The sequence below is a fragment of the Fistularia commersonii genome, chromosome 29 (genome assembly GCF_037954325.1).
Source record: "Fistularia commersonii isolate RoL2024-O1a breed Wild chromosome 29, RoL_Fcom_v1.0, whole genome shotgun sequence".
In the NCBI taxonomy this organism is placed as follows: Eukaryota; Metazoa; Chordata; class Actinopteri; order Syngnathiformes; family Fistulariidae; genus Fistularia; species Fistularia commersonii.
In genome coordinates, this window is record NC_141312.1 from 7,354,197 (window position 1) to 7,376,430 (window position 22,234).

At 41.8% G+C, this 22,234-nt stretch overlaps 1 protein-coding gene across 1 annotated transcript; it reads right to left on the bottom strand.

Moving 5' to 3' along the window:
* Positions 1 to 6,769: 6,769 nt before the first annotated feature.
* Positions 6,770 to 10,820, bottom strand: drd1b (dopamine receptor D1b). Its single transcript, XM_086176869.1, has 2 exons — positions 10,643 to 10,820; positions 6,770 to 9,823 (listed from the first exon to the last, which is right to left on the bottom strand). The coding sequence occupies exon 2, from the start codon at positions 9,430 to 9,432 to the stop codon at positions 8,041 to 8,043; it is 1,392 nt and encodes a 463-aa protein (XP_086032995.1). The 5' UTR covers positions 9,433 to 9,823; positions 10,643 to 10,820; the 3' UTR covers positions 6,770 to 8,040.
* Positions 10,821 to 22,234: the final 11,414 nt, after the last annotated feature.

A 22,234-nucleotide genomic window follows, 5' to 3' on the forward strand; every position in this document is an offset into this window, starting at 1 on the left:
GATTCCCGGATTTGTCTGCGTTCTGTTATCACGAACGTTTCAACAGCTGTCAGAATCTTAGTAAAATGTTTGAACTCTTTCTCTTTTGGTGCATAGTTGTTGCAATTGTGTCCATACACCACCTACAGTGCCATCTTGTATGGTTTCCATTTAAAAAGTGCTTTCTGGTTGGTTCCAGAAGCATACATTTGCAGTGGGAGCTCTTTGTCCCCATTGTATCCCCAGTCTGTTGTCTAGGTTTGCATTGAAGTTGAGATTGAATTTGAGAATATCCGTGTATTGTGACTGTTCCCTCATCGAGACTGTCTGAGCCTCGATGGGACAAAGTGACCATGATGAACACGGCCGACATGGACATGCTAGTGGCAGCTATAGGCGCCCAAGAGGTTCTTCTGATCCAGACACAGAACCAAATGCCATCTCTGGACTGCGTGATGGATGGGATCCATGATGGAGTGCAACGTGGTCCTGACCCTCCAACTGAACCTCCCGGGGGTCCAGATCCAAAAGCTGGCAGTGTTTCTTGATGGTCAACAGCCAATTGCTGAGTCCTCGAATCCATTCGCCTAGCCCATGGCTCAGGTCCCTTGAGGGGACCCACTGGAGGAATCAAAGGCATATAGGGATGGTTTCCAGCCAATGGGTGAGCCCTCGAGTCCATTCGCCAAGCCCATGGCCGAAGTCCTGGAGGGGATCAACTGCGGGTCGGCACCAGGGAATATCTTGATGGTTCCAAGACCATGGCTGAGCCCTTGAGTTCATTCGCCAAGCCCATGGCCCAGGTTCCTGGAGCCGCCCCCCTCACCCCACCAGTGGGTCCCCTCCACAGAGCCCCTTCCTCTCACCGAGTTTCATTGATGTGGAGATACATCTGATATTGGAAGGTGATGGGTAAACTCCACTTTTTTTTTTGTTTGGGATGTCGGGAGCCATCCCTCGGGGCGGAGGGTAGTGCCATGGATGTAGTTCTGTCAATTACTTCAACCTGTTACCCATTCTGGACGTGTTTGTGTATGCATATGGTGTGGGAGCACTTTGTCCTGATTCTAGATTATGTCAGATTCAGGTCGGTAATTTTTTGGATATCTGTGTACCGTATCATAACTTTTGCCTCGAAGAGACATTTCCTTTTGCTCTCTAACTCTGTTCAGATCCACACCTCCTGTGGGGGTCCTGTGTCTTGCCCAAGGACACCTTGGCACCCAAGAAAGGAGGAGACAGGAATGGAGCTGCCAACCTTCCATTTGGAGGGACAACTGAACCACAGCCGCCCCCCCCAGTCTGCCAAGTTGGGAATAAGTAAAGGCGCAGCGTAGAAAAGACAGAGTTGTGTCTTTCCTGCCTGCAGCCTATCATTAACCTTGACTGTACTTCCACTCTTAACCCCTCCCCCGCCCCTGCCACCATGGGTGCTTTATCGACAAAAGTGTTTTTTAAAACCAATTTGTTTAATAATATACCTCTATAAATATTCAAAACAAATATTTTGGCAAACCAGGTTATGTGATCAGTGTCATTAAATCAAAAAACATTTTTTTAATCTAATAAATGTTTGCTTCTGTTTTTAAAATTAAGATTATTTTCACAGTTGGCTACAAAGCTGGGTCGGGGCAGAAATCAGTGTGAGTTGAACCTGAAATGAAACAAAAGATCATTCAATTTCCCGACCTCTGCCTGATAGTCCCATGAGGCGATTAGAAAATGATTGATGGGGGCCGCAGTTATTTGACTTCCAGTAACACCGGCAACTATGAAAAAGCCACGTGACCCTCCGGGACGATTGTTAGGTTTGCTCACTCGAAGCACTTGTTTATAAATCCCAAACTGCCGTCAGAGACTTCCGTTTCTGACAGACGTTTTGTCCCTATCAATCACGTTGACCTCTGGGAAATCGAGGCAACACTTTTAAAGCTACCTGAATTATCCTTTGACATGGTACAGATGAGCAAAATTAGCACTCGGGCCTGCTTCCATTGTCAGACGCTCCTGTTCGTGCCTGAAACCCGTACCTGCTTTGAGGAGATAGAGATTTCATAATCGGATCCTGCTAAGTCATTGACCGCCGTGTATTTTCCCTCACAGGGCTTCCAGTGAACGAATGTGCATAACGGGAAAATACATACTCAAACAAATATAATATATATATATATATATATATATGTGTGTGTGTGTGTGTGTGTATACAGTGCATGTATGTATATATACACACACACACACACACATATATTCTGAGCATAAACATACAGTAAACGTAAACATAGGTTTGTGTATAAACAGTGTGATTGTATATATACACTGTGCATGAACGTACATGTGTGTGTTTGTACGTACATACCCACATGTATACATTATGTATATTACAGTATGTATGTATGTATTACAGTATGTATGTTTATGCACAGTATATACACACATATATGCATTTGTGTAATTATGAATATACATATCTTTGGATGAATCGATGTGTATGTGTACGAATGTGTGTGTGTGTGTGTGTTCTTGTTCTTTCCTGGCTGGGGTTCCTAGCCTTCAGGGGTCGCCACAGCGAATCATGTCCCTCTATCAAAGTCTATTCTCTTCATCCCTTTCGCTCATGCCAACTAGACTGCCAACTATATCCATAAATCTATATTCAAATGTATAGATAGAGTATTTTTTTTACCAGATTTCATTCAACTTTCATACTGTTGAATTCTAAAGTTAAGGTGGGCAAAAAATATTTTTGAGAAACTTTTGCCCTCAGACTCAAAGCTAATAAAATCAAGTTTCAGCCAAAATAACGCAGAAAAAAAACAGTTCCAGACTGTAATTCCTATTCCAGTGGGATTTACTAAAAAAAGACAGGGACCTGTTAGTAAATCCAATTTATATACTACAACACTTTGCTTGTCGCAAATCCCAAGGTGACGCTGTCATTATCAAAAGACAGCGGAGAATGAGCAAAGGGCTGTTCGCCATAGAAACGCACTTCACAAAAGGAACTTTAGGGCATCTCTCTTAAAAATGTATTTTGTCAGACATGCAGAGGTATGTCGCACCAATGATATAACATCATTTGTTGTTTGTTTTGATATTTTTTATATCAATGCACAGTAGCTGCTTTTGTCAATTAATGCACTATTATATGGAAGTTGGAGCCGGCACGGCCACATTAAAGTGGTGGAGGGTGGAGAAAGAGGATTTGTCAGCTGTCAAGTAGCTGTCAGGTTATGTAAATGCAAGGGGAACGCAGGAACACAGCGAGGACACCACATTCAGGGAGCCGGAAAAAAAAAAAATTTGCGTCACTGTTCAAAATCAATCCCCATTGATCAACTGCAGCGACATGATCTTCCGATACCCAGTCGGAGTCAAAAGTACCGCGGCGCTCGTGTCCAGACAGCTTGCTCAAATAACACAAAGCAGGATGCACGGATGAAAAACAAAAAAGAACCATACATGTTTATTTTTTTGTTTGTTTTTTTTTTTTAAACAAGAAGGGCATATTTTGTACAAACCGTAAACTAAATACTGCCATAACTCTGAGGAATATAATCTTTGACATCACTTTCATGAATGAACACCAGAAACATGTAAATAAATAAATATATAAATAGTCGCTGGATCTGAAAAGTGTAAATGAAAAAAAAAAAAATCCCACAATGGAGTAAAACATACAGCATGTAAGTTTGCTACACACGTTGAGGTTTTTTTTTTTTTAAGATAAAAAGCACTTGTGTTTATCACAACTACATTTTGAACATCATTATACAATACTCTATCCCTGCTGCATTCCCCCAGCCATAAAATACTGCCATTTATCTCTTTTTTTTTTCTTTTTTTTTAACCTATTAAAGCATTGTTACTGAATCAATGTCGAGGTAGGGGCTCTGACGTCATCCTGGACAGATGATAAAATGAAAACGAACATCAGAAAAACAAACAAAAAAAAAAAACCTTACCCTTCAAACCCTACATCTCTCGGCCTCTGTCATTTGCCTAACTTGTTCGAAGGCATGTAGTGACACTCTCTGAGAGACCGTGCACTGTCAAAAGGTCTGCTGAGAAACTTGCAGGGCGTGCCAGGGGGTTGAAGAATTCCCCTGATCAAACAAAACATTTTTTCGGGCTGGGGCGAAGAGGGTGGGGAGGTATACTCACGCCTCCATCGCCCTTGTCCGAAAATCAAAGCGGCGACAGCTTCGGAGACGGCTCATTGACTTGACAAGGTGAGGCTCTGAGGGCTTTCACCTGGAGCCCAAATACACCGGGGAGATTTCTTGTTTTGATTTTTTTTTTTTTTTTTTCTCTAAAATTTATACATACAGCATTAATATACAAAACTGCATCTGGTGAACTTTTCAAAACCCCCTAAAAAAAAAAAAAGTTGATGAATCTATATATAATTAAGAGCCTTACCCTGAATGCGCTGCTTAAAAACAAAAAAAAATGAATAAATTTGGTAAAAGATTAATAGCAATGTTGACCAGGTGGGCATTTGAATTCAAGGGTTTGACTCAAACATACAGAAGGGAAACAGTAGGCCCTGTCTGTTTAATAATAAATTCCATGCGCGTTAACATCTGGAACACTCATCAAGTCGACAGAGGCAGCCAAGAGAAAAGAGAGAGAGATAGCGGAGGAGCGAGAAAGAGCGGGAAAAGGAAGGTTAAGGATGGAAGCGGTGGGCGAACAAATCTTCTCAGAGGCGTTTTTTTTTTTTTTTACCCTCCCGACGTGTTTTGTGCTCTTTGCTTTTTATCGCTTCTTCTTGCTAGATTATTTTTGGGAATAAAAAAATACATTTAAAATAAAAAAAAAGGTGGTCAGTGAAGGGAAGCGGGTAAATAATCTAAATGGGACGGTTGGCTATTTTTCTAAATGGTAACAGCTGAGCTGAAAGAGGGACAGTGAAGTCAACTGTGGCACTTTAAAAGGGAATATGGACTATTTTGGAATCCGAAACAAGCGTATCCGAATATATTATAATCGGACGGGAGCTACGAAAAATACAACTGACGGGGCTGTATGAAATGAGGATAAGGCAAAGAGGACAAGGTTGCTTTTGTGTCACACGCGGAGCCACATATCGAGCTAAAACGCCCCCCACCCACCCCACCCCTTTGTTAACATCCAGATAACATTGGATTTTCCAAAGCAGGAAAATCAAATGCTGCGTTCAAGACCAATTGCTTTCTATTGGATCAGCTTTCTACCCCTGATGTATGACGGTTTCGTGCATTTTCACAAACACACTTTCCATGGGTAAACATGGGTAAAGCATGGGTAAACACGCGGCATATATTTAATTGGTATATTAAAATGAGTGAAACAGAAGATTGGCTGTTGTTTTGTCTGACCTTGGTAATAAATTGCTTTTTTGTAGTTATAATGTGTGGACTTGCCCAGACTGAGTTAAACACACTAATGAACGTAATACTTTCTGCACATTACATTTTCTTTTTTTGTCATGTCTTATTTTCATAGTTTAATTTGGAATATCAATTACCTCCGGAAACTTGAAATCAAACTTAAATGAGTCCCGTGGAATTCGGGAAACAGGCTCCTGGTGTTTCATTACGCTGCTTTATGACTAAAAAGACCGACGGTGAGCAAACGTAGAGCAAAGGCTAATCGGAAATACGAATAAGCACCGATCTCCCTCTCGGAAGTCTGATTTAAACAACGCCGAGGACACAGCCATCCTCACCAAAATACTCCCCTCGATGTTCCGACGCAACAAATATCACAATGTCCAAATCGAGAAAACTAGACCCATGAAATGAAACCCGTCATTTCAGTTGGCCTCCCCTCGGTGACCCAGGCGGGACTTAATCTAAAAATTGCTAGAAATCATTTTTTATCATTTCGAAAATCTCAACATGTCGTTGCTGAACATGGGAGTTTCTGACCTGACTAAAAAAAAAAAAAAGAAATACAGAAAATGTACAATCTTTAAAGTGAGGGTTTGAATCAACCGCTGCTCCTTGAAATGGTTTGGAGAAAAATATCCATGAAGGTGAGCAGAATCAAATGATTCAATGAATTTGAATGTAGAATAAGAGCCAAGGAGAGACCATATGATTAATTAGGACAATACAGTATGAACAAATATTAAAATAAGATGTCAAACATAGATGGTAATTCTCATGATGGGGAAATTGAGGGGGGCTTACGTCCCTGCAAATATACTGAATGTCACTTTGCATGTCCCACATTGCCACCAAAGCACGGCGCAGCTCCCAGCATGAACAATTTACAAAATCAGATATCTGCAAGTTTGCAAAAGGTCACAAAGCGTCATTTACATTCTGGCTGAGTGAACACTGCAGACCCCCTCCACCTCCGGCCCCCCGAACCCTGTCATCAAATCATGGGATTTTTAGTCACTGTACTTTTTTCAAATTACCAACTGATGGCATTTGCTAAAAATAGAAACATGAGTGCCACTTTAGGAGGAGGGAGGACTTGAAATAGATCACTGTCAGTTTTAGGCAATAAACGGAGGGTTGACAAAAAAAAAACAAACAGATAATGATAATAATAATAATAATAATAATAATAATTGTATTATTGTTGATTATAATAACAATGATAATTTTATCATTATTATTATTATTATTATTGTCCATGAAGGTGGGCGAAATCAAAGGATTCAATGAATTTGATAATTATAAGATAATAAGATAGTAAGATAAGATGATAATAATAATAATAACAATAATGAAATTATTGTTATTATTATTATCTTATTTATTTCAATTTTATCATTATTACTATTATTATCATTATTATTATTATCATCATCTGTTTTTTTTGTTAGTTTTTTGTTACAATTATAAGAGATTATTATGGAAATAAATGAAATTTAAAAGGGAATGCAAAAAAATGCAACCAATTCACACAAATTTCATAGTCTGCATAGAATAGCAGAAAAGGGGGAAAACAAAAACACAGTCCACCGAGGGGACAGAAAGGAGGCGGGACCCAGGTGTAAACGGTCGTGCTGACCGAAGAGTCAGGGAAAGGGGGGGGGCAAGACTGAAGAGAAGAAGTTGACAACGCTGAGGAAATTGGGCCAGCGCAAGGCAGGGGGGTGGGGAGGGACTTTGCTGACTGAGGACAGGAAAGCAGAAAATCTGAGAGGAGAGGACAGGAGACGGCCTTAGAGAGAGGCTGAATAATAAACCTGGCGGGAAAAGGGGAACATGAAATTCGGGTAAACACTTGTTCGAGCCTGGATCAGATGAAGCGGGGGGGGGAGAAAACCTGCGGCGCTTTCGGGAGAACTTTCTCTCTGGTTCTCTGGCGTCTAAACATCCAGTTAGACCTCTGAGCTTGTTTGGTCAAAATCCCACATCACTTAAGACATCGTCTTATATCAAAAGATCGTCACGTCATCCGGGGGAGATTGGCTTCTGCTGTTTAAAGATGCGATTTTTACACATTTTTAATGTAGATTGGAACTTTGGCATGTAAAGGAATTGTATCTAAGTAAACTTCTAACGCGGTTCGGAGTGTTTTCAGTCTGCGGTCGAGATTTTTAACTCAGAGGGAAATAATAAAAACACGCATCCACCGATTTACCCACGTAGAACTTCCGTTCGCCGAACACATGGGAACCGCCTACCTACGCGACAAGTTGCTAATAGTTACTACGTCTTCCTCCGCTCTATATAAGTCCATCCAAGATAGTGTACAGGATACTCGTGCGGATGTACACGTCTTTGCAATTCTGCAAAAAAATGTATGCTTGCGCACGACGGTTCTGCTTCAATATTCACATTATCAACATTTATCATCAAATGTTTCAATTTCATCAATAAATGCTGAGAGTATTTTGCAGATAGTTACGTCCAGGATAAAGTGCCTTTTTTTTTTTTTTTTAACTTGAAAAACATTCTGAAGGTTTGTTTCCTTGTAGGTTTTTGTTCACAGTCTTGTACATAACACACTCACTATGTTGCTGTCAGGCGCGTGCACGGAGTAGTCCGTCTTGTCCCGGTGCGCGCGCACGTACGCGCCTCGCCGCTGCGTTCCGACCCCGGCCGTCGCCCCTCCTCAACACGACGCGACTTTGTGCTGTCCGTTCTGCGTGACGGGACTGATCTTTTCCGGCGTGACCTCGGTATCGCTGTCTAGATTCCCCGAGATGGCCGGACAGAGTTTCTTCAGGGTGTTATTTACCACTCCTACCTCGATCTCCCCGACTGATCTGTCCCTCTTCTGTAACTCCTCCTCCTGACACAGGATGCTGTGCGGAATCACGTAGCCCGCCGAATTGTTCCCCTCCTTCGGGATGTGACTCTTGGGTTGATACTGGCAGTTGGGGTTCGTGTTGGGCGCGCCCATGTTGTTGTTGATGCTGACGATCTCGATGGCGTTGCCCCCGGGGCAGAGGCGGTGGCAGCCCAGCAGGATGGAGAAGGCCTTGCGGAAATCTGCATTGAAGGCATAGATGATGGGGTTGAGCGACGAGTTTGCCCAGCCGAACCACACGAACACGTCGAAGGTGGTGGAGCCGATGCAGGGGAACTCGCCGGTATCGTCCGGCATGTTGGACTCGCAGAACGGAACCATGCAGTTGAGGATGAAAAACGGCAACCAGCAGCACACGAACACTCCCATGATGACCGAGAGCGTCTTTAAGACTTTGGTTTCGCGCTTGAAAGACATTTTGAACGAGCTCTCGCTTTCTATATTCGAAGTATTCCCCATGCTGCTGTGGCGGTTCTTGGCACTCTCCGCCGCCCTCTCCAAGGCGGATATTCTCCGGATCTGCTTCTGGGCGATGCGGTAGATACGGGTGTAGGTGACGATCATAATGGCCACGGGGATGTAGAAGCTGATGAGGGAGGAGGAGATGGCGTAGGTCCGGTTAAGGCTGGAGTCGCAGTTGTCGGGGGGCAGCTCGCCCGGGTACGTGCCGTTTAGCTCCGCGTAGCCGGTGGTCTGAGCCTTGTGCCAGTTGAGCTGCACGGGGATGAAGGAGATGAGGACGGAGAGGGTCCACGCCACGCTGATCATCAGACACGCCACCTTCGGGGTCATCTTGCGTTCGTAGCGGAACGGGCTGGAGATGGCCCAGTAGCGGTCGACGCTGATCACGCACAGATTCAAGATGGAGGCGGTGGAGCACATGATGTCGAACGCCACCCAGACGTTGCAGAAGGCGCCGAACGGCCAGAACCCCATGATTTCCGTCGCCGCCTTCCACGGCATTACCAAGATGGCGACCAGGAGGTCGGAGATGGCCAGCGAGATGACGAAGAAATTGGTGACCTTCGACCTCAGGTGTCGGAACTTGGTGACGGCGACGCACACGAGCGTGTTGCCCAGCAACGTGGTGAAGATGAGGAGGGAGAGGAAGCATCCCGTCAGCACGCGCTTGGAGGAGTCTCTCTCCGACACCAGCTGCTTGCCGTCCCGAACCGTTGAGAAATTCTGATCCATCGTTTGCGTCGCGCGGGCGATAAAGTAAGAGAGGGGGTGGGTGAGGGGGGTGTCAACAGTCACCCCATCACATCCCCGGCCTACCGCAGCTGTGCCTCTCTGGGGAAGGGTTTAGATGGACAGCGTAGCTGCTGGGGAGGTCAACCGTCTGGGCGCCGGCTCTCCCACGGACTGGGTCATCCATAGGTTCCTTGTCACAACCGCCACCCTCCCGCGGGAGTTCCCATGAATATTTTCAAAAAGGCCTCTTCGGGAACGCTCGTCCCCGAAACGGCCGGTTCGTAAATCCCAGCATCTTTTTTTGGGGCTTTGAGAGCGGGTGGGTAAATTCCAGCTGCTGCTGCTGCCGCCGCTGCTGCTGCTGTCTATTTCTCCGCTGACAGCATTGGTCCTGGGAAAAAAAAAAAGGATAAAGCAGGAGTGGGAATTATTTCAAAAGCGGGGGAAAAAAAAAAGGCAGTTCTTCCTTTCTCTCCCACCCCTGCGCGCCGCTCGCCACGGCTGTCGAGCCCTCAGCAAAAGTTTCGGACCGTATTGTCAGAGAGTTGTTGGGTAAACAGGAGCTCGGCCAATCATTAGCCTTATATACCACCTCGTCAGTGACTGCTATCGATTGATCTCGGGGTGCGTTTATCTGATTTGTTTAATGGTACTCGAGGCGTATCCATGGCGATCCACCCCCCCTGCAGGGAGATGCTGGATTTGATTTCTTTGCGTCTTTCATTGCAATTTATTTTTTTATTACGGTTGCGGTAGCCCTTCAACGATAACAATGTCGCCCGGGTGGTAGGTTTAAAAAAAAAAAAAAAAAGAAAGAAATAAGGAAACAGCAGTCAAAGGTCTCAATTTGAATTTGAGTTCTCGGACTGTTATTCACACACACGCAAAAAGCACGGAAAACAGTCATTTAAATTAAAAAAAAAAAGAATTTTGGTCACATGCAGTGCAGTAATCTCGTGTGTCGTCTTTCCGGGGGAATATAAATATAATCTAAATATTTTTAGTTTATTATTATTTCACACAACGTGCGCTCCGATCTGCGGAGGCGGACGTCTGACGCATCGTCTGAAGAGAAGCGCATCCAAAGTCGCCTCCGATCATTTCCACACAAAAAAAAAAATAATAATAATAAAAATTTGAAAGAAAAATACCTCACATCCAAATCCAACTTGCACCTCGGTCGCCAAATGGGAAAAGACGAGACGCTCACCTTCTCCGTGGGTTGTCTGTCGAGGGTTCCTCCAGCGCGTCACGGCTCCCCGTGGGTCCCTCTCCCCGGCGTCATCCTTCCACAATTCCGTTACCCCCGTTGATGCGTTTGCGTCTTTGCGCGTCGGACGGACAGTGACGGGAATAAAAAGTCGGGATTTTTTTTTTTTTTTTTTTTTTTTTCCCTGCCGTGCGCGTCCCCGTCCCCCTCCGCTCCACCGCCGCCTCCTGCCGTCTCTGCCGCGACTGCTGAATCCATCCGGGGAACCTGTGAGGGCGAAAGCCACTCAAATCACCCGTTCAGGGTCCACCTTCTGTTTAACAGGAGGCTCTGCATGTCATTTCCAATTTAGTATTATTATTATTTATTATTATTATTACAGGTGACACTATTGTCCACATGGATATTTATGCTTTTATATATTTTATATAGAACAATAGCTTTTATTGTCATGGCATTTCCGAAACACAACAAAATTGGAATGCTGCCACACGGTATAATCATGATTAATATAAATAATGAATAAAAGTTCAAAAAAATGCTATAGCACTTGTGGAAGATGCATGGTTCAAGGTTATCATATGTTATGTTATGTTATATATTGTGTTATATATACAGGACTGTCTAAGAAAATTAGAATATTGTGATCAAGTTCTTTATCTTCTGTAATGAAATTACAAAAACAAAAATGTCATACATTCTGGATTCATTACAGCCTTTCATTATTTTAATGTTGCTGATTGTGGCTTACATCTTAAGAAAACTCAAAAATCTCAAAATATTAGAATATCATGAAAAAGTAGTTTTTGTTTTTTTTTAATTGCATTACAGAGGATAAAGAACTCTGTCACAATATTCTAATTTTCTGTGACAGTCCTGTATGTTGGGGTATAATTTTTTTTTTTTTTTTGCACCTGAACCCATTCTATTGACAGTTGCAGGGCTGCAGGCTGATCTAAACCCTGGCCTGGCCTCCCTCACCAGCTTGGTCTTTATTGGACTAAAAAAAAAAAAACTTTATAATAAGCCATGAAAGCTGTTGTGTTACTTAAAAATGGAGGGAGTAGAGCGGGAAAGACTAAAAATGAAGGTGCCACTATGTCCTGAGATGAACTTGTAGCCAGTAGGCATGCAGACAGAGGCACAATGAGGCCATCTACCGGATAAAAGATGGTGGGCGGGCCATGAGAGTTTGGGGGCTGAGGGGGCAGAGCCGCAGCACTGTTGCATTAACGTCACCTCGATAAACATGACTGAGCAACTCTGAATTAGAGTCCCATGAGCCTCGCTGCAGCAGGCCAGCCCATGAATTAAAGGAGGCACATAGCTGTGCATGTGTGTGTGTGTGTGTGTGTGCAAACATGTGGGGCGGGGAGGTGGGGGGATGAATGACAAGCCTGACCAAAAAGCAGAATGCCTCTGCGTCTGTGTGTATGTGTGTGTGTGTGTGTGCTGTATGCTTGGTATGACTGTGCATGTATTCTTGTGTCATTTTGACAAAAGTGCGCCTGCTTAGTGTGTTTGTTTCGTGTGTGTGTGTGTGTGTGTGTGTGTGTGTGAGTAATGCATGTAGACAAGCCAAGTGTAAGAGGCCTGGCAGACACAACGCCCACATTTCCCTGTAGCACAGAGCCAGGGTATGCGTGCAGCCGACGAAGTTCAAACCAAGACCATGTTATACACAAACACACACACACACACACACACACACACATACTCACTCACACACGCATGCACAACCAGCCATGCAGGGTAATTTATGTCTGCTCCAAAAAGCAAACAAAATAGAAAAGAGTAGAAGAGCATAGAGCTCCAAATATGTCTTTCTGAAATGACTTTTCTGATTTTTTTTTCACCCTAACACACGTGAATCGGTAAAATATCACGTTTCCGTTTTCGTATTTCCTACTCCCTATTTTTCGTTTTCCGCCATTTCTATTCAGCTGGTGAGTAGAATTTATATTTTACCGACGCGATTGTTGGTTTAAGTTCATCTGTATGCAAATGACGGCACCCCGAAACTGACTTTTCCTGAGAATGTGGCGGCGCACCTCTAGACAGGAAGTTCATGAGTTATCTGTTCCACACACATCAAATACACACCCATTTCGAATAAATAAATGCTAAACATTTAACGGGGCAAAGCCAGAATAGGGGCAGCTCAAACATTAATTTCTGGCATCCACCACAAGCTCCGTAATGTATGTGCATTGAGAATGAGTTAGATTCGTAGCCTTGCGCCGCTCACGGGATGGCGAACACCCTGAAGAAAGGATGTGTGACACCCAACTGCATCGTGCCAGGAGATGAATCTAAATGAACACTTGGGCCCCGGAGTCAAATTTTTTTCACTTCTGCAAACACAGACGCTGGAAACACAAATTTCTCACAGGTGTTGGCGACGATTCAAACGTGAGCGATTTCTCGTGTAATTTACACAGATACGGCGTCAGGTCGCCCCTTCGCCGAGGCTTGAGAAGACGAGGTACCCTGGGATGAATTTCCACCCTGTGACAAATATCCATGTGTGAAAATGCACCACAGTCTTCATTTGAACCCATTCAGCCTTCCATGCTAATTTGTTTACACAATCAAGTGTTTGAATAGTCCTGGGAGGTGTGTGTGTGAGTGAGTGTGTGTGTGTTGGGGGGGGGGGGGGTTACATCATCAGGATAGCCGGCGCCTGGAGAAGCTGACAACCCAAAAAACACATTCAGGTGCATTTTTTGGTAATGATAACCTGTATAAGAGGACTAAATATAAAAAAAGAGAACATCCCACGGTACGTGACATTGAGCCCCTCCTTTTACGAGCCCAGACAGTACGACTTCAAACATCAGAGAGCTCCCCCATTCTCCAAATCCCTTTTTTTTTCAATCCCCGTGACATCTATCAAGGTTCCCTGCTTTTTGCCTTTTTGGGCGTCTAATGGTCAGACGCCCAGCGATGCTTTTGCGCTAATACCGTCACTGCCGGGATCCACAAGACTGTGGCATCCAAAACGACACAACTACCCGCATATTGCCTGTGCAAGTGTTTGTGTGTGTGTGTGTGTGTGCGTCTTTCCTTCGTGACAGTTTTGGGATCCCTCAACTCAATTGTACTGAGTCATCTTCAGCCCACGCTTTCAATTCCCTTAGAGGAGCGGGGTGAGAATATGAAGGCAAAGGTGAAAGCAGACGACACGCAACCGCGATCAAAAGGGCCTTTTTTTTTTCTATTAGCTTTGGAAATATAAAAGGCTGCTTTCAAATTCGCCGTCACCTTCAGCAATTTGAGTTATGACACGCTGAGTTGAACTTTTTTTTTTTCATCTCTCTCATCTTACTATCGTCTTTTCATGGCGGACTTTTGTTTTGTTTCTCTAAAAAGTCTCTGCCATCATTAACGTTTCAACATCGATAAGTTATTTCGGAATTTTGTGCATCCGCGCTTGGCCCGGGGTGAAATCGTCGCATGGTAAGTGGAGTGGGTGTCAGAAGGTGGCGGTTCAATTCACGACTCCTCCTGTCCGCGTGTCGGAGTTGCCTGTGGGGGGAAATGGCCAAAAATGAAGGTGCTACCCATCTGGTTGGTGCCTTACATGGCATTGGTGTGTAATTGTGTGCGTGTGTGTGTGTGTGTGTGTGTGAAGGAGGGAGTGTGATCCGGTGTAGCACTTTGATATCGCAAGGTGTGAAAACACTATAAATGGAGACCATTATCATTTACCTTATGTGGCGCCCTAGGCGAGGATTTACATATGTTTACAAAAAGAAATCAAATCAATAGCATCGTTTTCATCGTTGTCTTTAATTTTTAAGATAACATTACCCAATTTAGATGCTTAACAAATTACAAATAAATTTAAAAAAAAATTGAAATACAATATGAATATTTATGCCACAAAATAAAAATCCTGTAAATAAGTAAATGAGTAATGATAATAGTTTTTTAATACTTTTTAATACATTTTGAATATCACAAGGGGTCCCGACAATAATCAGCCCTCCCGGCCTTAGAGACAAAGCCGGTATCGATCAGCCGGGGAAGGGAGGGCTTATTGCTTTTCCCTTTTCAGAGCACAAAGTAATAACTAGTTTTACTTTTATAACATAGAAGGAGCTTTTTTTTTTTTTTTTTTTTTTCAATTTCATAGTGCCCCCTGGAGGCCACGTGCCCTTCACATTTGCCCATAACAGAGGTCCTCGACTTACATCTGAATTCCTTTCCTAAGGCACGACGTAATGTGATTTTTGCCGTAAGCTGGAACTCTGGAGCACCGGAGGGTGCTGGAGATACCGATGATCATGCACAACTTATTTAATAAATCACTGGGAGATGGTGACATAACCATGAAACACAGCAGGTAGAGGTAACTATAGCCAATAATAAATGGTTATTACAGGTGCAGTGTGGTTTGTTGTTAATGCCCTCTGTTCAAATTCAAAAGGACATATTTTTATTTTTAAATTTGGCAGTGACATTCTAGGACATTGGTTTGGGGAAAGACTTCTCACATCACTGACTTCTTTGGAGTTCCAGCGCATTTGTTTTTAACGTATATAACCAAATAGGCCGATCGTTATCAGTTCACCCGATTTGTTGCTTTACAGCTAATTTGCCAGGACATGTTGTTGGACCTCACGTTGACTCTTGTTGTGAACGGCTTCCAAATGCAAATTCAACGCCGGGATCAACACCGAGTCCTTTATCTGCTTAATTTGCCACAGAATAACAAGGGCAAAGGCCACGAACAGCCCAGTAATTGCTTGTCTGTCAAACATCCAGTTGAGCCTCTGAAAAATAAGGGACTGCATGAAAATGCCCCATGGCTAACTTCATGACGGCTGGCGCGATATCGTCAACAAACCCTTTGAAAGAAAGGTAAAAGTCAGCAATGTTGACAACATCTTGATTTCTCTACCTCCGATTTGACAAGACTTTAAGGGTGAAAAAAAAAAAAAAACATGCACCTCTACCCAGAAAGTCATGTATCCAATTATGCGCTCAGAAGGAAAGCCCTGATCTTGTTTTTTTTACCATATAACTAAATCTTCATCTTGACATTTGTTGGTTAACAATACGAGGATGTGGATGTTCTCCTCGCTGGCTGTATCCGCACGAAACGTTGTAAAACAACATTTTACGACATTCAACGTGAGCCACACGCATGCTTTTAGCTCCCGTCATTCTTTGTGCTGTCATCCCTTGTTGTTCTCATCGCATTTGGGGATAAAAGGCTCAGCGCGGTTTATGATATTGGACCATCTGTTTCATTTAATAAACTAGGTTTGTAAAAACAAGGCAAATGTCTGGGCAACGGTTAATCTCTAAACACATGCACGCTCTCTCTCTTTCTCACACACACACACACTCACACTGAATTATTTGGTAAGTAACTACAGAACCCTTAATCCAGCCTCCTGTCTCTGCACATACACAGGTGTGTGAACACACACCACCTCACTGTGGCACATTAGCGCAAATAGCACACGCACTCACACACGCGTACGCACATATGGAATTTTTTTTCATAAAAGATATAATCACAAAAACATAAGTTTGTGTTCATCTCTGCTACATTTAGTCCCAGCTACAAACATGTGCTGGTGCAACCTCCGCACACCCACCCCCACACCCACCCCCACACACACACGGTCTGACAAACTTCATGGCTTAGACGAAGTCGCTTGCATCCCAACATGCAAAGTCGTCAACTTGTTTTGTTCATGATGATCCACATTGCGGTGAGATCATTAATCCCTATTTGATCCAATAAGGATGTAATATAATTGTATTTTATGATCTTGAAATGCCTACGTCTGGCTCAATCCGTATTTGCACATCGTGTTAAAGTCCGCGGTTCTGTAAACAGGCAGCTCTCATTCTACCAAATCAATGTCTGTTAAAGTTTAGATGGGATGATGCTATTGTCTGGAGTGAATAAGAATAAGCTTATTACATCATTTATTGTTTTAATATTATTCTTCTGTTTTCCGAACACAAGCAGACAGATCCATTGCAACAGAGCATCCGGTAACAAGAAGACATTTTTATTGTCGATTTTTTTTCTTTTGCCGTCAATCTTGTTTTGTTCGGAGACGAGCAAATGCATCTTTAGAAACGGTCTAAAAATTCCGTGGCCTTGTTGTGAAACTTCGCGAGTACTTTTTTTTTTTTTCCCCTATACTTTGTGTATCTAGGTCTTTGTCTCATAATTCCACACAACAGGATTTTTTTTTTCTATATTTTATCTTTCTGTTCTTATTCAGTTTTCTTCATTCATTATCGTTACATATAGAGTCATGCAAGAGTTCATTATCTCATTTGACTGCGGGAGGAAACTCATGCAGAAACAAGAAAAACATGAAAAGTAGACACATTGTCGGAATCCAACCAGGGACCGGCTTGCTGTGGGGTGGAAGTGCTAACAATTGTGCCAGCGTTTTGGCTAATGATCCCCTAATGCCATATAATCATACGTTTGTCTACTGATATCAGGAATAATAGAGGACAATGGGAATTTGAAAAGGTACGCATTAGCGGGGCAAAAAGACCGCTTTAATTTCAGTGATGCGTAAAACATTGTAATTCCTATTGGGGGCGGGAATCAGCTGATACAGATGTTTCTTTTATTGTCAATCATTGAAAACACCCATGACCAACCCAGAATCACAGGGCTTTTTAATGTTATTGGAACATTGCTGTTACAACGAAATTATCATTGTTACACCTGAGCCATGACATGAATACATAATAGTATAAAAAAAAGTGAATTATATAAAAAAATAAATTTATAAAATATAAAAGTTATATAAAAAATCTTTTATGAATGAACAAGTGAAAAAAATGTCAAAATAATATGAGCATATATACACACACATACACACAAACACACATATATACACTGCTCAAAAAAATAAAGGGAACATTTAAAAAACACATCCTAGATCTAAATGAATGAAATATTCTTATGAAATACTTTGCTCTTTACACAGTTGAATGTGCTGACAACAAAATCACACAAAAATGATCAATGGAAATCAATTGTATCAACCCATGGAGGTCTGATTAGGAATCACACTCAAAATTAAAGTGTAAAAACACACTCCAGGCTGATCCAACTTTGATGTAATGTCCTTAAAACAAGTCAAAATGAATCTGTGTTGCTTCCTGAGTGGACACTATGATTTCACAGAAGTGTGATTGACTTGGAGTTACATTGTGTTGTTCAAGTGTTCCCTTTATTTTTTTGAGCAGTATATATTTTTATTATATTATTCATCTATTTATGTATTTATTTATTTATTATTATTTTATATTGTATTTATTTATTTATTTTTCTTATTCAGCTGCTAATTTTGAATGCATACATACAATGCATGCATACCTGACCAGTCCTGCTTATAGTCTGCTGTGGAAGTCAAAAACAAAACAAAACAAATTTCATCAACTCCAAACTAAGAAATTCCAGCTTTTGTTGTGTGTCCAAGACAATCGAAGCAGCACTAATGGGAAAGTCAATCATGCAATGGCATGAAACAACAAAAAATTATCAATGTCGCGCCCAAGGACACTTCAGCATGCATCCTCTGAGCTACAGCCGCCCATAGATGGGAAATGATATACTATAAAACACAGAGATTTTTTGGGGTTTGTTCAGAAACTTCACCTGGGAAGTGGAGAAGACGGATTAACTCAAGAAAATAAGCGGCGACTTCTGGTGATGGCACACACACGCACACACATGCACACTAAAATCTAATAAAGACAAATTAATTATCGAGCTACTTGACCTAGAATCGCATGACAAATAACCTTTGATTTTTTGCTGATCATCTGAACGATAGTGAATCGGATATGAACACACAAAATACATAAATTCTCCAAACCAGCACCCAATCATTTCAGCTAACTTGAACCTAATTTGCTAAATCCTGGGGTGGTGTTGTTTATCCACTGCTTTAAAACTCTTCCTTAAGGAAAGGAAATCAAATCATGTCTATTAAAAAGATCCACATCTACTGTTGCTAGAGGTTTCAGTGCAAAATTGGATACCGGCCACCTAGCTGTGTCTTGAAATGTTCTGCGTGTAAAGGGGGAACGTCAATATCGCACACTGACTGGTTGACAAATGTTATTAATAGCGATAATAACAATTTTGAACAGGGTTAATGATTGCAGTCGCAATGGGGCACAACATACACCAAGATCATGGTCTAATTATTGTAATAATGTTATCATATCAGTCTTTTCCTAATTCATGTGGATAACAACATATATTCTCCCCCGAAATAATAGTTTATGTAGAAAAATTATGAAACATAGCAACTGTGCAATAAAATCAGCTAAAATTGGAAGTGGAAGACACCCTCCGTATTGATAGCAGTGTATTATTTTCCACCAGAAAATAAATCAAATGACACACACACACACACACACACACACACACACACGTCATTTCATGTGATGCAATGACAAGAATGCCGAGATTGATCAGTGGCAGCCGGAGCCAGACAGAGGCTCCTTGCACTCGAAATAATTGCTCCCTATCAAGATGAACTCAGCAACTCAGCAACTTACCTGGACCGATTTCACACTCTGGCAAATTTCTCCTCATTCAACCTCCACATCAAACCTGGCGGGTGGAGGGGGGTTTTCATACAGACAGAACAATCAGTACGAAACAGTGGGCCCTTTTATGCAGGAGTGAGAATTTACAGCAAAAAAAAAAAAAAGAAAAGAAAATCTAATTTCCCTGTCACCATTCTGTCATACGAAGTAATCTACAAGTAACTGTGTTTTAGCACCGGAGCTGTTCATATTTTTTGTCTTTTCAAAATAACATACACCACTCATTATTGCTTGACTTGAATTTGGACACATATTTTGCACATCAACTGCAAAGAAAAGTGCCTGGCTTTCCACCATCATTGTTTCTGCTGTGCCAAACAAAAGCACTCAAATTAATTAAAATTGAATGAATAAAAATAAAATAATTCATTGTTTATGTAATAATCAATCAACAGATTAATTAATTCATTAAGTAATTAATTGTATAATTAATTTTTCGACATCCAATCAATAATAAATTGTTTTCATCCAGCCAAAATTTTGGCCAAAATTCAAGAAGGGGTCGGGGGGGTAAATAGGGTCTTTCTTAAAATGAATTAAAATTTAGAATCCTTTCGTAGGTGCATGTTATTCACTCTTCATTTCTTCAATTCACTGCTTAATTATTAAGTAATTAATTGTATAATTATTTTTTCAATAATCAGTCAATAATATATTGTTTTCATCCAGCCAAAATTTTGGCCAAAATTCAAGAAAGGGTCGGGGGGGTAAAAAGGGTCTTTCATAAAACGAATTAAAATTTAGAATCCTTTCGTAGGTGCAATGTTATTCACAGTCATCCCATTTATTTTTGCACTTCGCTCAAATGGACAAAAACTTACAGCCGCTTTGAAATTGAGGGTTATAAGTCAAACCTATGAAAACCATCGGATTTCTGCAGCAATTTAGAATTATTGTTAAGGGGCTCAAACCTGCATTGATACAAGGCTTAAAATAGAAATCCCCATTCATACTGTCAGCCAGAGCGGATTCAGATTTTATTTGCTGTCACCTCCCTATCATCACCCCCCCCCTCCCCGACCCCCATTCCTTTGTCACCGCCATCCAGCTGGCTGCTGTTGTGCCGCTGATGGTCCTTATTTGCCAGACACCACAACTCTCCATCAGTGGGAGGCTAATTTATCTCCTATTACCAGGTCCTGCACACATTCCCTCTTCATGCCAGCTTTGTGTGCCCGTCTCTGTCCGTCTCTCTGCTCACTGTCTGTGTGTGCGTTTGCGTTTGTGTGTGTGTGTGTGTATTCAGTGCCATTAAAGAGAGCAATCTTTGTTTGTCTGTGGAATATGTTTGTCTATCGCTCTCGAACATGCAAGTATTTTTTTTCTCATTTAATAACCAACATAAATATGGGGATAATTAAAAACGTTGAAGTCCTCAATCTGCCAAACTTTTTTTTTTTTTAAACGTAACATGTATAAATAGTAATAAACTCATAGTAGTTTCAAACAGGATTGACGAACATGCATTCTCTTTAAAGGGAGCCCCGCCTGGGAGGACTAATAGGCATAAATATGCTGTTTGTCTCTCTTAGAATGTGTAGGAAGAATTGTTATTTATTTTAAAAATCACTATTATAACACATGCTCCCACTGTTTACAAGTGCAAAACCTGCAGGGCTTATGACATATCCAGGTTGCTTATGTTATCTTTGGCTTTCCGCTAGTGTTAACTTTGGTAGATACAGATATAATGCCATATTGTGTTGCTTTTGGATGCAAATTCCAGTCTGAGGGAATGAAACGGACTGATGTGAGTCTACACAGCTTTCCAAGGGACAAGAAGAGAAGAACGGAGCGGGAAATTGCTTGTGGACGGACACAACGTCCTGACCCTTCTCTCCGGATGTATTTGATGCAAAGAACTCACAGGTGCTGTTAGTTTTAAATGGACACTAAAACCAAACGCCGTGCCTTTGGTCCTCGGAAAGCCAGATCGAAGAAAGATCGAAGAACAACCGGCTACTGCAGAAGAAGCATCTGATGATGAAGGAGGCGGCAGTGGCGCAATAACGGAGGATCCATATGTCTACTACAGTGAACAGCGGATAAAAAACAGTCTCCTTGCAACAGGCTCTCTCTTTCTATTAGCATAGCAACGCAGATTTCAGATGCACACCAGCTGCTTCTTCTGACTCTTGCGTCTTTGCATTTTGTTCGTCATCTTTTAACTTCTGTCTTTTGTATTATCCTCCTCGCTCACATCTCAAACAATGACGGCGAAGAGTGATTTTATTTTTTCACATTTTACACAAACTAAGTTATATTGAGAGACGTTTTTTTGTAGCTGGTACAAATATTGATCAAATTAGACAATCACATCTTGGTAACTGGGGATCTCTTAAAGAATCTGATGTTAAGCGGCAGACTTGGAAACGAAAGAAAGAAAGAAAGAAAGAAAGAAAGAAAGAAAGAAAGAAAGAAAATCTGCTATTTTGTATGTTCTATAATTGGGGGTTGTTGAAGTGGCAGTTTACAGATTTCAGTATGCGTGTTATATTTGTCATGTTAAAAAAAACAAACCTGCGTTGCAGCACGTGTCAAAGGGAATTTTTCATCCACTTTGATTTAACTTGGTTTTCCTCTGAGGCTAGTCAGGTGTCACATAGAAGGGAAACCTCAGATGTAAAAATAATAATGCTCATAATTGCCATTGTTTACTGGAAAGGCAAAAATGACTGGTTTGAGGATCCATATTATGGCATTTTTTGGTGAAAAGATGGTTCAAGTCAACGGGTGGCCAGGAGTTTTTGGCTCCGAAAAAAAGCCAATGGTTGAATTTAGCGACAGGAACTGTCATATATTGTTATCATCTTCTTTACCCAGCTGTCATCTCAGGCACCTCTACCTTCGCTATTGCTTTTTGGAGAGAGACAGAGGAAGATACAAATAACCCAACTGCTCTGAGGATTTTTAAAATACTGATCATTTTGCAGCGCATGAGCCATAACCTTCCTATTATATGTTCACAAACATACA

Excerpts from the sequence above, each read along its gene's own strand:
- drd1b (XM_086176869.1), bottom strand. The coding sequence starts at position 9,432 with ATGGATCAGAATTTCTCAACGGTTCGGGACGGCAAGCAGCTGGTGTCG.